Source organism: Centruroides vittatus, unplaced genomic scaffold (assembly GCF_030686945.1).
Source record: "Centruroides vittatus isolate TY-2023 unplaced genomic scaffold, ASM3068694v2 contig_357, whole genome shotgun sequence".
Taxonomy (NCBI): Eukaryota; Metazoa; Arthropoda; class Arachnida; order Scorpiones; family Buthidae; genus Centruroides; species Centruroides vittatus.
Genome location: NW_027122180.1, coordinates 3,412,792 through 3,431,700, shown reverse-complemented (window position 1 = coordinate 3,431,700; position 18,909 = coordinate 3,412,792). Strand labels below are relative to the sequence as shown.

Sequence of the window (18,909 nt, the reverse complement as noted above, 5' to 3'; positions counted from 1 at the left end):
TTATTGCATGATTAAATTTCTATAATTTTGGTAACATAAACTAAATAATTAGAGATGTTTCCCTGATTTACGGCTTGAGTTAAGCGTAAAATATCGGATAGGGTCATTTCGGAAACACAGTATTTGATTTATAATAATAAGTTTTACGAAATTAATCCTTTTTCAATTTTAAAAAAACGAGTGCCAATAAAATATCAAAGATATGGCATAGTTTAAAATTTTACAACGAATTTTAGACAGGTTAATTAGAAGAGTAGTCGAGAAGCTCTTAATCACTGTCGTATACAATTTATTACAATGCTTCGCCCTATTGATTGTCAATAAAACAAGAAGCAGATATCTGCAGATCGTAAAAGTGAAATTTCAAATTGTAGAAGTATATTGATTTACAGGCTATCACCCAATTTGTTACACCGTCATCTAATTAATACAGTACTGGACGTAATAAGTGTATTTTCACTTTCAGGATCTGCATACCATCGACTTGCAAGATTTCCAACTCGTCAGATCAAACATTACAGGTTTTCGCTTGGTTGATCCGAGTGAATTTTCCAAAGAACAACAAAAGGATCGTTACAGTAATATTTTAGAATACGGAAGGATAATTAAACAGCCGTCTTTACCAAAGGTTAAATCATTTTGTTTAATTATATATTGGCGTCACCTGTAGCAATTTTTGTAAATTTATGTATGATAATAATTCTTCTTATTTTCGTTCAGACAGAAGCTGCTTTGTTATATGATGCAGTATATCTATTAGCGAAAACAATACATGATTTGGATAGAAAACACATTCTTAAACCACCATCAGTTTCTTGTTCTGAAAAACGACCGTGGCCTCAAGGAAAACTGGTAGTGGATCACATGAAAACAGTTGGTTTCAAATTTATATACACAATCTGTTAGTTTACCTTTAATGAAATGAATATAAATTATTTATTTTTAATTTAAAATATGCATTATTCTTACCGAATGATTCCCAAGACCATACTATTTATATCATTTATTTAAATAATGTAAAGACTTATTCATAATAGTTTCTTTTTTATTGTTTTGTTAGAATAACGAAGAATAATGAGATAAAAGAAACATACCTTGAAATTGCCTAGAGCGTTCTATAAGGATAAATCTTACTATAACATTGAAAATGTGGTTTATTATGTATAAAAAGATTTTTATAATATCGGGATTGTTTATAATGCATTACGTATGAGATTAATATCTATTTTTAATTCTACTACGTAATATGGATGCTGTATAGTATGAATGTGTATAAAATCACTTTAAATCCAAAAATTGTTTGATTTTCCCACAGCACTTCCAGTTTGGCGATTTAAGACTTTATTGTTGAATTTATATAATAAAGTCTTAAATCACCAAACTGGAGTTGCTGTGGGAAAATAAACCAATTTTTGGATTTAAGGTGATTTTATACACATCTATTTTTTAAACAGTTGCATCTGTTATATAAGGGACGAAAATAACTTCATTCATATAACTTACATGTGCCATCAAAATTATTTAATGCTGTCTAAATTTCTTTAAGTAATAAAATCAATTCTTTAATTTAAAAAATCTTAAAATTTTTTTTAAAGTTTTAAACAGAATTTGATAAAATATTATGATTAAATTCTCATATAGCAGATATTTTATTTTTCCTTCTCATTCAATTTACGTTGCAAGTAATTCACTTTTTATGCTTTATTTTCCTTACGTAAGAAGTAAAATTTTTATATTGATGTTTCATATATTAAGTTATAATTTTAATTTTCAAAAATATAAATTTAATTATTCTTTAAATTACTAAAAAGAATATAAAGAAAGCATTCGTAAATTACATAAGTTTGTAAAGTAATTTATTATTATATAACTTAGGTATTAAAATTTTAATTTATATTTCTTACATAACATTTAAATTCTTAAAGGAGACTTAAATTTAATTGATTTTTAAAGAGGTTTATTGAAGAGAAATAAATAATAGAAAGGATAAATGAAAAAAAAACTCGCTTTGTTAAATAAACTTCAATTCGAAAGAAAATAATATATATATATATATATATATATATATATAAATCTATCAAAATTTGAATTTAAATCATAATATTTCCAGATATTTTGATATTTTATATTTTTGTGTCATGTAAAAATTTATTTCAATCTGCAATTTTGACAGTTCTTTCACATAACAGGCAAGATGTGTTATTTTTAGAGAATTCGATGAAAATAATTGATTTTTATACACTGCCTTTCTTCTAGCTGACATTTAAAGGGATGACCGGTGAAATTAAATTTGATAAAGACGGATACAGAAGAAATTTTACCTTGGATATCGTGGAATTAAAACCCGGTGGCTTAAAAAAATTAAGTATATTCATTTACAAAGTTTATCAGAAAGTTATATGAAAAATGATATTTTTGAATTAATAAACTAAACTATTTAATTTTTTTTCTTTTTTTAAATAGGTTGGAATATGGTCATCGTCATCCGGAGTATCTTTTTCTAATAATTATGTTTCTGTGTTAAAAGAGGCAATGCTCTCTCTCAAAAATAAAACATTAAAAGTGACTACTTTAATAGTAAGCTCGAAGTTTGTACTTTGAGAATATAAACAAATCACTTAAAACATTCTTTCTTACTCTTAACGTTTGTTTACTTTTTACGTAAACCAAATATTAGATGATAAATTGTATGTTACTTAGACCTATATATTTTAACATAGTAATTTTTTACTTTTTTAAAGTATAAAAATAATATTTACATATTATTAGATATTTGAAAACATCGAAGCAATATTAAAGTTTCTTTATTATTTATTTTTATCGTATAGACTAAACCGTACGTGATGCTCAAGCAATCAGAAAAGAAACTGATGGGAAATGATCAATACGAAGGATATTGTGTTGATATTATATTCGAACTTTCCAGAATTCTAGGATTTAAATATGAATTTCATTTAGTGAGAGATCGAGTTCACGGTGTAATGAATGAAAAGAAAGAATGGAACGGTATGATACGCGAATTGATCGACAGAGTAAGTTGTCTTCAAACATAATACTGTAATACTTTCAATTTAAACTGTCTGTTTCTGTTGAGTACATCGAAAACTTTTTCTTTTCCCTCTTTTAACAGTGTTGTTTATAAAAAAAAGAATAAAAAACATTTCAGACAATTTAATCGAATTCTTTCTTTCGATTTGACGAAACTTGGATTGAAACATCGATTTTCCTTTATTATTTGGCCACAGTGATACAGTTTAAATTAAACGCGAGAAAATGTATTAAAAATCGAATCTAAAAGTTTTTCCATATAATATAAATGTTTAATGTAAAATTTTAAGAGCGAGAAAGGAGAAAGTGATACAATAAATAAGTGTTTATATTTTTTTACCTTAATCATAGTTATTTATTAATTAAAAATAATGTGGTAAAAATGTTTTAAAATATATAAAAGATAAAAAATTGTTTTCTTAATTAAACTATTTATTTCTAAACAATAATCCTAACATTACTTTTTCTTTTATTTATTATTTTTAAATAAGGTTTTTCATCGTTCACGTTTTTATTCTTTCAACAATAATTAATTGTTTATTTAATTAGAAGACTTTCTTTTAAATTTATGTAACTCTTGTTATATGTAATTAACGAAATTCCTGTTTTGCTATACATTTAGATAATTCTTTATAACAGAAAAATAAAGTATTTATTATTTTTGTCATTTAAAAAGGAAGAATGAATATTTTTCTCCAAGGAAATGTAAAATCGGAAATTCGATATTAAAGAAAATAATAATAATAATAAATTATTTTAATTTATGAAAAAGATAAAAGTAAAAATATTTTAAAGCAGAAACAATTATTAAAATATATTTCAATGTTGCTTTCTTTCTATATATATATATATATATATATATATATATATTTTTCTTTTTTTAAATTAATAACTCATATTGAAACACGTGATACTATGGAAACGACAGTATACTCTGAGAACTATTCATAGCAAAATGATGTCATTGACCAGATCTTTTTTTCTTTAAGTTAAACATATAATTTTTTCCTCTATTTAAAATTCAAAAGCATTTTTTAAAACATTGTGATGATTTAAAAGATGCATTTGAAGATACAACTGCAGATACAAATGAATAAATAAATCTGTAATAATAAATGCAATATGATAAAAAAAAGGTATTAAAATTATGCAAAAATGTTTATAAATTAAAATGATAAATCAGCATTTTAATTAAAATACTTTTCTAAACTGATAAGGTTTTACGTTATATTACCTCTATTATAACAGTTTTGAAAGAAACATAATTTAAATAATTCGATATTGAATGACACGTCATAAAATACGTTTTGTAAATTTATCAAATTTAAAAACTATTTATATGCTTAAATACTTAATTAAAATCATGAAGATTTATAAATATTCGATATTTATAATAGAAACAGAAATGTAAATAATAAACTTGATGGAAAATTACCAGGTGCCGTAGACATTTAAAATTGGTAGACATTGCAGATGGGGAAAAAGAAAAAAGAAACTATTCTACTTCCTTGGCCATCAACCAAAAATCCATGCACATGAAGTTGAGTTTATAAAATTATAACATCTAGAATATTTTATACAGCTACAGCATTACAACAATATAATGTACGGCAATTTAGGAAATGAACCGTTTGGTGAATTCAATATTCAGTAGAAATGTTTAAGATATTTAAGTTTCAGTTCAAAATTGCGACTTTTAAATAAACATTTATAATAAAAAGTAGGCAACGTTTTAAGTTAACAATATTTAAATAAAAAAAAAAAAAGATTTACTAAAACCAATTTTTAAACATAAAATAAGTAATTTAGATAATATTGTTTTAAAATATATTGTTTAACAATAAATTATTTGTAAGAAGTTTGATTATGACATAACGATTTTACATGTTCGTGGAAGGGGTTAGCTGTTTTTAATCCTCAATAAAGAGAAAAAGTAATAATGTCTTATTGGGAAGTGGAACTAGAAATTTATTACTGTTTCTAAGATATTAAAGGTACATAAATATGTCAAAGACAGCGACAATTGCAATTTTGTAAAGTTATTTTTTTCTTTCTTAAGTATGCTTTTTCGAAAATTATTATCATATTTATTTTATTTTATAATTGTAACTGCCAAAAGTATTATATCAATCTTCATTAATTTTAATGTCAAAATACTTTTATTGCTTAACACGGTTAAATATTATCGAAAAAATGATTAAAAAAGTACAAAATTTTTATGTAAATCAGACAGATATTGTGATAACTTACAGTAAGTGCACTTTTATTTCACAAAATGAGATTAAAATCAAGAAAAAAAAATATATAATTTTATATAAATTTTTAAAGATATGCTCTGCAGCTTTGATATTATTTTTTTACTTTTATTTATTTAGTATTGAATAAACTGTATAATTATCGATCTAGTAAAATAATTTTTTTCTGAAATAAACAAATTTTTATTTATCATTTAGTTTCGAGTTGTGTTAAAATATCTGTTTTATGATTAAATATAATATATATATATATATATATATCGAGACTCTGTATTTCTGGAGAATCTAATTAAAAATTATAATTTAGAATTATTACATTATTCAATAATTTCGTTTATGCAGTTTGCGTATTTCTCACCAAATAAAGATGTGTGCTTATATAAATATGTAAATTAATTGTTATTTTAAGGTATATATATGTTAAATTAATTTTAATATTTATTTAATTGGTGCAAAGGGATAGTTAATGAAATCTTATAAATACAGCAGCCATGGAAATTGCATTACTTATAATACATACCAAAAACCGTTAAACAGATGTGCAAAGTAGCATATTTGAGCTATGATAGCAATTTTCACTGATAACATAAGGAATAGAGATATAAAGAAGAATAAACTAAACGATGCAATTTATTACATATAATGCTACATTGAACTAAAGTAAGTGTTATTTCACACCACAGTCTCACCAATACTCTTAATGAGAATTGTCGCAAGAACTTTCAGTTCACAGCCATGGAAACAAAAGAAAAAATACGAGAAAAGGTTTACAGCATAAGTAAACATGAAAACAAAACACGAATGATTATTACTCGTTGAATGAAATTCTAGTATTTCGTAGGGCCACCTCAAATCTTAATAATAACTTTGCAGCAAAGTATTTTATACCTAGCGCGTGATATCTAACTGTTTTACTATATACTTGCAGTTGCTGTTTATTTTCAGACTTTTTTTGTAATTTTCGTGCCATAATATGCTGTCAGTTTTCAATGGTGTTGGCTACTTTTACTACCACTTTTTTGGACTACTTCCTGACTACATTAGGCTTTTCGTAGGAATTTTTTAAACCTAAGCTATAATTTGTGTCAGTTCAATTGGCAATAATATTAATAAATGCAGAGAAAGGACACATTATACTTTACTCACCATCTTAACGTGGTGGAATGGCTCAGAGTCGTCGTGGAAATTGAAGTTTTTGTGTCCAGAAATTATTCAATTGTTAGAATTTGCTTGGTAGATAAGTTATTTCTGTAGCACCAACTCATTTATGAATGAAGTCTTCTGATATTTTCATTGAATGTGCATCCCAAAACCATTTGATTCATCGGCAATTACTTAGCCTTTTCTATGTCTAACATATGATTTGTCATCATACCCATGCAGCTTATAAGTTGGATTCATCCGAAATTATAACAGAATTCCACATGTCAATGCTCGTGTCCACATGCCCTTTAGCCCAGATAAGCCGCTGTATACACATATGTGCATTTTACTCGTCAGTAATGATTTTATATTGGGAACGTGGGCTTTTAAACCCTCATTGCACGGACGACATCGCATCGCACAGTTCGGCACTCGGTTTTACGCCTGTCCGCTTTTTCCACTTTCAATTCGGAAGAACTAGCAGTACATTTTCACAGGCAGAGATGCTTTAGCATTCCATCCCACGTTTACTTTTTGATCCATCTTTTATTTTAATGTTTCAGTGTTCACATCGTTTTTGTATCAAAATGCACAATTGTCGATTGATAACAATGCACTCTTTGCGCTATTTTAGGAGAAAGGATAAACATTTATCATTCATAGCAATAATTATGGACATTAAAGCATTGTTAGCTGTCGAGAAAACTTTCCATTTTGTTTATAAAAGCAAGTTACATTTGTCCACAGTATTTATATCATTGGTTAATATAATCATTGGAAACATTCTTGCAGCAGACTTTGTCAACCAATGAAATGCGTTATGTTCATAATGTCATGGATGATGCAAAATCATCAAATCATCTTAACAAATAAAATCATACTTCAACTTAAAAATAAAAACATATGAAAAATTATAAAACTTTAAATGAGTGATGAAATTCCATGACAGTTGCTGTATTAGAATCTAGTAACTATGCGATTGCACCCTCTAAATAATTAATTTAGCAAGTTATATTTCTAAATTTAATTTAAAATATTTAATAATTTCAAAAATAATTTAAATATTTACAGTTTACTTATTTAATATTTTAATTTTTAAAATTAAAAACAGGTTATATGTAAATCAGATTAAAGGAGAAATTTAATTTTTTTTTTTAAGAATGATGAGGAGGAAATAAGCAAATACACGTATGCATCGAAATAAATTGTGTGCAGAAAACAAATCAGTGTCAGAAAGAAAAATAAGTTTTTTCTGAACATGATATATTATTGTTACTCTATAACAATAATGAAGTTTTAAATTTCATATTAAATGTCAGTCTCATGCACTGATCGATCCTTCTTTATCTGGTGGTTGTTATATGAAATTGACAGTGCATAAAAATAAAATAATACAGTATTTAAATAAAAATTATAATCATTTAAAATTTTCAAAATATTTCTAAGCTAGATTTTAAATTCATCTCACAGCTGCAATAGATATAACAGAATAAAGAAAAGATCAGAAATTAAGTGAGAAATAATAAATAACAATGAAGTTGTTAGGAAAGAGAATCATTTTGTGCAGTTAAGAGGAACAAATTCCATCAAAATTGGATTTGAAAATAACTCGATAGAAACGGCATAAGTTATTATCAAATCAATAATTTGTGTGTTTACTGTTCCGGTTTAAGTATTTATTATTTCAAGAAGGTTTCTAGTGAAGAGATAAGAATGAAAATAATATGAAAAATAACGTGCTTTGGATATAAATGATTATAACTATTTATTAGTAGATATTTAATGTAAATTATGAAAATTTTGATGATAATAGCGCTAATAATGATTATAGTTATAGTTTTCAGTGAATCCAACCACGGTCTTTATAAAAATTCAAATCGTCATAGAAAGAATTAAGAAAAATATTAGTAATTTTTGAGATAGGCATGAAAGCAAATTACAAAAATTTTCAAATGATGTAAGTTTAAGATACGATGTAAAATGTAGGCTATACCGATGAAAACCATTGTCAAGAATAATATATAAAAAGATAATTTTCATATTAATTGTATTGAAGACGAAGTCCGTGAAAACAGTCGCCTTCTTAATATTTCAGAATACATTTTTATGACTACTCTAATCCTTCGTTTTAGATTACTTGGTCGTTCTCACAAATATTTTAAAATATTTCCTTAAAACGTAAGATAGATACATTCGATTAAAAACGTATTCCAAAATCGGAAGACAGACAAACAAACGTCAATTATTTTTTCATCTGTATGGTATTGGGACCATGCATTTTATTTATTGAGAGAAGCACTGTTAATATATAGATTTCAAACACTAACTTTACGATGAATTCTTGCAAAATATTTTCAAACCATAAAATTTGTCAGGTGAAAAGTCTTAGTTATTAATTAAACTTGAAGACAAAAGTAGAATAAAAACAAGGTCAGGGTCGTCATAAGATGTATTTCAAAACATGCAAATAAATTAAAAAGGTGACCTTTAATAATATATATTATAATTTAATTAATACTACGATTAAACTTGTTCTTGAAGTCAACTGACATTATCAAATTATTTATGTCTTTCATTTATTATACTTTATTTTTCTGCTGTATATATCTGATCTGTATTAGAATAAAATAGTGTAAATTACTTAAATTGTGTATAATATAAAACAAATCGATTGATATTATTCAACTGAATATAATAATACACTAATTAATTAAACATAAAATATGAATATGTTACTTGATATTTACGTGAAAGGTTTATTTCAATATCAATATATCAGTTGACGAAACATTACTATATATTTATAATTCATAGTAGCTTAACGTAGAAAAGTTATACAGTTGTAGATAATGAAAATAAATTGCTAGTAAATACTGATATATCAAACGCTTTTAAATATACAGAACAGGAACTAAGAGATAAATTTTAAGTCAATGGTTTAAGCGTTATAGAATTTATGATTTATTACTATTTCATTGAATAACAATATAACAAATGAACGTATTAGCAGAATATGTAGGAGGAACTCAAGCTACAGTAATAAGTTTTATAGACATCTGCCATAAGGCAGAAACTCCGATATAAATGTACAGTACACGGCAGTCTGTAACAATCCTAGAACTCTTATGTACTGCCATGTAGGATATTAGTTATGATGAGCAAATAGTCCGTAGACATACGATAACATAAATAACTAATAAAAGTATTAAGAGACACGAAATCAATGAAGTATATATGGCTAGTTTCTCCATGTAGTTTAACATCATAATGAATTCAAGAAAATACTTCATTAGAACAAATAAGAAAAAAATAAAAAAAATAATCTTATTTAAAGTAGAAAATATAAAAGTTTTCTTTAAACAACTAAACTAAAAATACAAAATAAAAGCAGTTCCAAAGCAGAAAAATTGTCAAAGAATATTACTGAGAAATAAAGATAAGTTGGGGATTAATTTGCAATAAATTCTCTTTAGTGATAACATATTTTGTTATCCAAGAGAATATAAAAAGAGGAGAAAAGTTTATAAATTATAATAAAATTGAATATTTTAAATTTATTTATTAGTTTAATCCGATTCTGATTATGGTGATTATAATCAACAAATCTTATAATCCAAAATAATAGTTCTTTTAAACAAATATATAATTTAATTCTCTCAAACTTATTAATTATTCACGTAATTAGGATAACTTATTAAATTTGAAATTAGTTTCTCATTATCTCCATAAGATAATATGAATAATTTTCTTGAGCATTTTTATAAAACTTCGTTTCTAAAAGAAAGTTATGTTATTACATTTACTTGGAGCTTCATTTAAAGAGTGCTAGCTATTATTTTTTTATTTTCGAGATATTCCTGAGAAATTTTATGAATCCAGAATTCATGTGTGATTTATTATTACAATTTTTTATTAATGGAAAAAGTTTAGTTAATTTATATAATAATAAAAATATTATTATATAACTTTATATATATTTAGAATAAGAATTAACACATTCTTAGTGATAAGATCTTTCAAAAATTTATTAAAAATTCATTCTAACTTATTCAATGTCTGTGCTATAATTGAAATATAAAATTTATTCTGCTTTTTATACTATACAAAAGTCACATTTATTTATTAATACTCATTCTCAGTTAATATAAGATAATATATTGAAAATATATATTGTATTTATACAAATATAATATGAAACCTAGAAATACAATAAGCTATAGAATAAACTTTGAACTAATCATTTTATTATTGTACATTTGTGTTGATAAAACGGAGCTTAATCACGTAAATTCAATTAGAAATTATACGTCAACTGCTTTAAAAAAGGATTTTGAGATGATTCTATAAATGAATCAATTCAAAATGACTATAAGAGTCATAAATCCTATAATTATATATACTTAAAAATGACCAATATAATAAATATTGTATTCCATATTCCTTTAGAATTAAAATTTTTGCTAAAGTTATTATATTAACTACTTAATTTTAAGAAAAAAATGAGTAATTTTACGCAAATTATTTTATAATTAATTTTGAGATTTTCATTTGTATTCTATTTATGCAAATACGGTAGAGATATCAATATTATTGTTTTCGCAGTGTTAACAATTGCCGAGATACTGTTATAATTGATGTCAGTATTAATTAAAACAAAGAAGACGTCAAATTCAAATTTAAAAATTAATTATATATTGTAACAAAACACTTTAAAATTCAATACGTGAATACAAAAGCTTTTATGTACAAATAAGTATAATTATACATCAAATTTAGTTAAATAGAAATAAATTCTAACGCAACATCATTTGAACTTTTCAAGATAATTAAAATCATGAAATCTTGATTACATATATTTAATTATAATCTTACCTTTTGACAGGAAGCCGATCTTGCCGTCGGGGATCTTACAATAACGTACGAAAGAGAACAAGTGGTCGATTTTACAATGCCTTTTATGAATTTGGGTGTTAGCATTTTGTTTAGGAAACCAACGAAAAAATTTCCAAAACTGTTTTCTTTCCTTCAGCCTTTATCTATAGAAATATGGATATATATGGCTACAGCCTACATAGGAGTCAGCTTGTTGCTGTTCATTATAGCTAGATTTAGCCCTTACGAATGGGTCAGTCCACATCCTTGCGATCCTGATTCGGAAATTTTAGAGAATCAGTTTAATTTGCTCAATAGCCTGTGGTTCACTATTGGTTCTCTGATGCAGCAAGGATCCGATCTAAATCCCAGGTATGCTTCATTTCATTTATTTTATTTATTGTTATTTTCTATTATGTAAATTCCTTGTTAAAAATGTTATAGTAATTAAACTCGGGTTTTAATTCTGTTTGTGTAGAAATATCTGAAATAATTATCCTGATTTTTGATATAAAATTATAAATATTCTTTCAAAGATTTATAATAATAATTTAAATACATGAAACATATTAGCATTTAAATATTTAAAAGCACTTTTGAAATGCTAATATAGATTATTCATATTTAAAACGTTTAAATTTTATTTCTTTTTAAATTTGAAGGAATAATTTGAATTTTATCGATCAATAAAATATTTTATGGTAATTACTTTACTTAATAAATAATAGTTAAAATTTTTTAGTTAGATTTATTAAGAGTTTGAACTAAAATTGAAGTTATAAAAAAAAATGGAGATTATTAAATTAAATTTATTTTCCACGCTACTTTTATTTAAAGGAAGGAAAGTAAAAGTTTTCTTTTGTCTCTCTAAATTTTTAAAAGAATTCAATTCATAAAAATAATAAAATACGTAAATTTACTGATCTAATAAAAGCCATAAGATAAATGCATACACAATAGAGAGAACATTTTTTTTCAGCTTGAAAATTATAGATTTTAGTTATTTTAGGAAAGCTTTTGAAATTCGCATTTAGATCTTAACAAAAAAATCTGTATTGAGCGGATTATAAGACCTGGTACTGAGTGAAAATTGAAAACATGTTTTCGATAAATTCACAATTCTCAGTTTAGGTTGCAAACGGATGGTTCTTGATATAATTTAAGTTACAGCTTACTTCTATATCTAATTTTCTGTCTTCAAATGATATAATGTAGAATTTGTTGAAAATGCATTGGAAAAGAATCGTTGGCATTAACTTTAATCCACCGGAAAAAGAATGAGTTATAAACCTTAAAAAGTTTCTTGTTTAAGCCAATATCAAATGCGGTTTTCTATAATGTACAGTACGTGAAAAGGTTACGTTTTTAAGCCAGGAGTTTTTCTATAGGTTCAGACAGATAGTCTTCAAAGAAATTACAGTATTTTAAAAACTTAAAAACTGAAGTTTCGTAATATATTATTAAAACTGTCTTAGTCTTAAAAAGTTTCCATATTAATTTTAACTTTTCTACTTGCCTATGTTCAATTTTTTTTCTTTTAAATTTATTTAAAATCTTTAAAATATCATAATACTTATTAATAAGTATAAAAACCGAATAAAAATGCATATCAAATGAGAAATGTGAAACGAAAATTGTGCCAATAATATTGTCATTGAAGGCGATAATTAAATGTGATTGGCGAAGCAACTAATATTACATCATTATTTACGTAATTTGGTTTCGATTTTCGCATTTGCTAACGATTCGTTTTTACTATAAATTTTCTGTAACCCTTATTCTTTACTCGTTTTAGCGATTTAAAAAAAAGAAAAATACTTTAGTACTTTGTTCATTCGCTCGTTGACTGTCAGTGAGGTTGTTCGAAAACTAAAAGAGTTACAGTACAATTGAAATTTTCTATTAACTTTGTCTATCTAAATGCCTGTTTATTATCCAGTCGTCTGATAGCTCAGAAATAAAAACAATTTAAGCCTACGAAAGTGCATTAATGATGATATGGAGAAATCACTTCATTTTATTAAACGTACTCTTATAAGTTAATTTAAATTTTAAAAAAACCCAACTATTTATTTCCGTAGAATTTCAACTTTTAACCTTTCTCTGATAATTTTTTTACACTAATATCTACATTATTAAGTCTGCATTATATATATATACTACAATGGTTTATCTTTCAAAATTATTTCCTTACATCTTCAATACTTTGTGTTATAAAACTAAAATCATGTTAAAAAGCCTAAATATCAATATAACCTTCAGCACTAATTTGAATACAATGGCAACTTTATAAAAGAGGTACGATATTCGCAGTTATATAACTCTTTTATAACGATCTATAAAAAATGCGACATATTGTTCTATTGTTTCTCATTCGCTTAAGATTAACGATGCAAATGAAAAGTATAGAAAAAAGATAAGAGTTTTAAAAATATATCCGATTGTATAACATATTTATTTTAAAATATATTAAAATCTGTAAATAAAAATGCAAAATTTATTTCATGCATATGATATGCACAATAATATAATTGTTTAAAGCAGAAAAATGCACAATACTAACGATTAATTTGCTTGAATATAAACAATATAAACAATTATTCGTTCAGCTGTTGAAAAGTCCAATTAAAATAACTCTAGGAGACGAAGGAAAAAGATTTTCGCAACAGAAATCTTAAATAAAATGAACGATAATTTTGTTAGAGTTACTTGACATATTAGATTTCCTGTTAAAATTAGTAATAAAATTATTATTCACTTATTTACAAAATTTTATAATATAGTTTTTTAAGTTCAAGAATTACATTTATATCCAGACTTAAACTTGAGATAGCGGGAAAAAAAGGCAATAACTTCTTTCTAAGAAACTAAATATAACTATAAATAAAAAATCTCACGCTGCATTGAAATATATCAAATTTCTGTAGGGAAAACTAGCAATAAATTTCAAAAATACTCTGTAAATACTATCAAAAAGACGAGAAAAAGTATTGCACTTCATTGCAATCATAAATGTATAAAAAGGTTGGGTAAGGTTGTTAAAGAAATAATCTAAAAAAATAGATTTATAAACATAAGTGAATATAATTATAAATAAATAAAATTTAGAATAATTATAAGACGTATTAATTATTTAGATTTCTAGATAATTTTTCTAAAGAATTTCTAGTTAGATATGCTTGCATACAAGCATATCTAAGAACTCATACATTAAATTTTTTTACAGTCTGACGGGAAACTTTTGAGATATGAAGTTTATCACTCTAGAATTGATATTCTCTATTTTTTATTCTTTTCTTTTTTAGATGTAATATGATTCTTACCAAAAGATTTTTAAAATATTGATTTAAGATAGAAATTGAATCCACATAGCTTGAAAACAGAGCTAAATAACTCTTCAAATATAAATCGCCATTACTAGATTCGTAGGGTAGATGAACTTAGAAATCTGACAATGAAAATATTAAGAAAAATATTTTTAAAAAAAAAAAAAAAAGCTATAGGCTTACAGATATCCCGAACATCGATGATTTTCTGACTATATGAAAATTTAAATTTCATTAAAATTACGTATTCGTATTTTCATCAGGATCAGCTTCAGGCTTTTCATTTTATCTTTCTAAACCGCGGGCGTTATTTCGAGAAGGCGTTTCTATTTGAATTTCAGTAAGCAAATCAACTCAGTACTTTGTTTTATGAAGAGTGCAACTTTTTGCTATTATTTTCAGACGATAACAATATTTTATTTCTATAACATTATTGGTATTGAATAGGAGAAGGTGAAGAAATCTCATATTGCATCGAACTCCTATTTTTTTCTAAATTGCATATAAGTAAATTTATATTATTTGAAAATAGGACACTTAACTTTGTAAAACTTTATAATCCAACATTAATTAATTAAATAGTAACTCTAAATTTTAATTTTACTAAAACTTAACTTGAAACGTATTAGAAATGAATATAAAATATTAAACAACATAGATGACTTTTTTAATGTAATTTTATTTACAGCCATTGCACAAATCATGAAAATATAATTGAAAAGTATTATAAAAATTAAATTATCTGTCTAAAGTAATTTCAATTAAGTTTGTTTCAACAATACTTTCTTTACTTCATTAATAGCGAAATTTGCTCCAAGACAAATATTTTATCTCCCTTCAGACTTAATGATTTAACGTCAATTAAAATGTTAATTATATTAAAATAGATTCTAACTTTGCTGTAAAAATCAACAGACACCTAAATGAAATGATAAAAATTGATTTTTATATTAATTATTAAATCAATTACAACAATTATAATAAGAGATTAAATATTGCTTTTAGATAATTTTCTACGTTATATGTATTATTTATAATTATTGAATATTTAATTTATTTTGTCGTATAATTAATATTAAATGGTGTATATGATTCATTACATTACAGTTAATTATACAAATTACTAAAAGAGGTGTTTTTACAATTTGTAATATGCATTAGTAAATTGAAATTTAAAAAAAATTCTAAATTATCGTTGTTATATTTTGTCATAATTTTGTATATTAAAAATAATTCTTATTTTATTTTTAAAAGTTTTATTAAATTAATTTGACTGCTTAATATAAAACTTAGTTCACGAATTTATAAAAGTATTCGTTTTATCTGTTAGAGTTATGACAAAGAAGAACATTTAATTTAAAGTTATATCTTGTATAAAATTAAACATTTTAAAAGAGGATATTTCTATTTCGCAGGGCACTTTCTACTCGTGTAATTGCTGGTATCTGGTGGTTTTTTACATTAATCATGATATCGTCTTATACTGCTAATTTAGCAGCATTTTTAACTGCAGAACGTATGAAATCTCCTATTGAAAGTGCAGAAGATTTAGCAAATCAGGGAAAAATTAAGTATGGCTGTGTAGAATCTGGATCTACACGTTCCTTTTTTAAAGTAAGCTTATCATCTTATATTTTCTCTTAAATATCGAATTCCGGTAATTATCATGTGTAAAATTTAATTTAATTTAATTTAATATTTAATTATAATAATTAGGAGTCCAAAGTTTCTGCGTATAAAAAAATGTATACGTTTATGGAAGCAAATCCTAGTGTGTATACAGCTTCATCAGAAAAAGGCAAGGAAAGAGTTTTAGAAGGTGATTACGCCTTTTTAATGGAATCCGTTACCATTGAATATTTAGTAGAAAGAAATTGTGAATTGACTCAAATTGGCGGATTGTTGGATTCTAAAGGTTACGGAATTGCATTGCCTGCAGGTACACTTTTTTAAATATCACAATACCTTAATTAATAATATAAGTCTGTTTATTTTCTATCAGCTTTAAGAGTAATAAAATTTCCATATAATTAGCATAACGTTTTAATCTATAATTTAAGTAATAAATTCAAACTAACTTCAATGAATTTCATCTTGAATTTTAATTTGTCGTTAGGTTCCCCGTACAGGTCATTAATTTCCAGCGGAATTTTAAGGTTGCAAGAAACTGGTGTATTACACGAATTAAAAGAGAAATGGTGGAAGAAAAAAGGAGGTGATCTATGTGTTGCCGATGAAAAAAAGACTAGTATTCTAACTAATGAGCTAGGACTCGCCAATGTCGGAGGTGTATTTGTGGTGTTATTAGCAGGATTAGGAATGGCGTGTGTCATCGTTGTTATAGAATTTATTGCTCACACTAGAAAAAAACCGCGTGAAGAAAGAGTAAGTATAAGAAAAAGTAAACAATTAGTGAGTGAAGTTAGTGATAAAAGTGAAATGATAGGTTGATATTGTGTTTCTATTTCTTGCACGCAAGAACGTGCCTCATTGAGGAAAACAGGTGAGATAGGTGAGGATAATTAATAAGTAACAAATAAATTACAATCTTCCTCATTAACTTTCTAATTTAATGTTTCTAGTATTAAAATATCCATAATTACTTACAAATATATCTTAATTAGTCAAAGGAAAACTTTAAAAAATAAAAGCGATATACATAATTAATTTTATTTATAAAAATGATATTTTTAACGGCAGTTTTAAATATTTTCAGAAATTTTTACCATATGAAATGGTGCAAGAAATAAGACAACTGATAACAAATCAGGGAACAACTCGACCTATAAGATGGAAGTATATGGATAAACATATAGTGTGGAGTGATTCCGATGCAACATCTGTATCAACAAATTACGATTTTCCAAACGAAATACGTCAAAGCTATAGAAATTGATTAATAATGGCGTATCAATGTCACTGTGTCAATTAAAAAAGAATTTTAATAATATTTAAACGTATCTTTTAAATCCGAAGGAGGTTATTTTGAACCTCAGATATCAATGTGTCGAAAATTGAATGCTGTAAAAAAGAATATAAAAAACACAATAATCACTTTCGGGAAGGAAGGGAGATTGATTCGAAAAGAAAATTTTATTGAGCATTCTAAAAAATAAACATTTTGATAAATATTGACAATTTGGAAGTGATTTTTTGATGGACGTAAACAAATATGAATTTTTCAAACAAGTTATATTATAGACAGGTATATACAGTATACGTTTATAATATGAAATTCTAGATTTTTTAAGTAATAATTTGTTATTTATTACATATTTATATAAAACGATATAATTAGAAATACGAAATTATCGTGTGATAATTTTATTATCATCATCATCTTACCAAAGAAAAATAATTGGTTATTTTCAGCAGTTATCCAATAAATCAAGAGAGAATCGTTAAAAATTATACTCGTGAGAACAATTGCTTTTTAAAATTTGCAATACCATAGAAAAGATGTTTTATCCAATTTGAAACAGAAATAACTTCAGAATGAAACAATGAAATAAATAATTCTAAAAAGTAAAGTGTTATAAAAATAAGAAGGGAAAAATACCATGTAAATAAACAATGTGTTTCGAATTGTATGTATAAATTGTTTTACAATAAGCTCAATGTGTAAAATTTGTAAAATGAAGTTTTATTATCATTTATTAAATAAATAATTCAAATTAATTTCAATTGATCGAATCCATTTTAGAATCGAATTAACTTAATATAAATTTATTAAAAATAATGTATTATATTATAATAATCACACTCATTAAATTTATTGAATTTATATATATATAATTTTAACTCTTAATTTTTAAAATACTAATATTTAAAAGTGACATTTTAATGTATAAATTTGAATATTTTGAATTAAAAAATTAATTTGAAAATATTAAATATTGAAATAATAATAAAATGTTTGAAAAATAATTTTCAGGGTTTTTAGAATTAAAATACGTTAAGAAAAACAGTCCATACTTTATGTGTTTGCTTTAAAAATTATTAAATTAATCTTATAATTTAGTACAGAGCTAAGATTTTTTTAAATATAAAATCTTTAGATAAAAAAGAGTGTAGAATTTTAATTAATTTTAACTCAGAATATCTCTGTTCTCTCCTAATTTTTTAGATGTAGATGCCTTAAAGTTTATTCGATTAATATTCTAATTTCTGATCAACTTTTGTAATTACTAAGTTGGTTTTAAAAAGTTTATTTGATGAAATATAGGATAAAATTACTTTTCAGAAAAGTTTAGTTACATTATTTG

At 24.6% G+C, this 18,909-nt stretch overlaps 1 protein-coding gene across 8 annotated transcripts in view; it reads left to right on the top strand.

Moving 5' to 3' along the window:
* LOC136974841 (glutamate receptor ionotropic, kainate 2-like) overlaps positions 1–18,322 on the top strand; it is a 71,044-nt gene extending 52,722 nt beyond the window's left edge. For 4 of the 8 annotated variants that reach the window (XM_067269804.1, XM_067269803.1, XM_067269805.1 and 1 more), the window contains exons 7-16: positions 467–628; positions 721–873; positions 2,257–2,361; positions 2,464–2,577; positions 2,829–3,032; positions 11,329–11,690; positions 16,060–16,258; positions 16,361–16,583; positions 16,761–17,029; positions 17,361–18,322. In XM_067269804.1, coding sequence (XP_067125905.1) covers positions 467–628; positions 721–873; positions 2,257–2,361; positions 2,464–2,577; positions 2,829–3,032; positions 11,329–11,690; positions 16,060–16,258; positions 16,361–16,583; positions 16,761–17,029; positions 17,361–17,540 — 1,971 coding nt within the window. In that variant the 3' untranslated portion in view covers positions 17,541–18,322. Of the gene's footprint in view, positions 1–466; positions 629–720; positions 874–2,256; positions 2,362–2,463; positions 2,578–2,828; positions 3,033–11,328; positions 11,691–16,059; positions 16,259–16,360; positions 16,584–16,760; positions 17,157–17,360 lie in introns of all 8 variants that reach the window. The other 4 variants (XM_067269807.1, XM_067269808.1, XR_010880709.1 and 1 more) reach the window with 4 other exon arrangements.
* Positions 18,323–18,909: the final 587 nt, after the last annotated feature.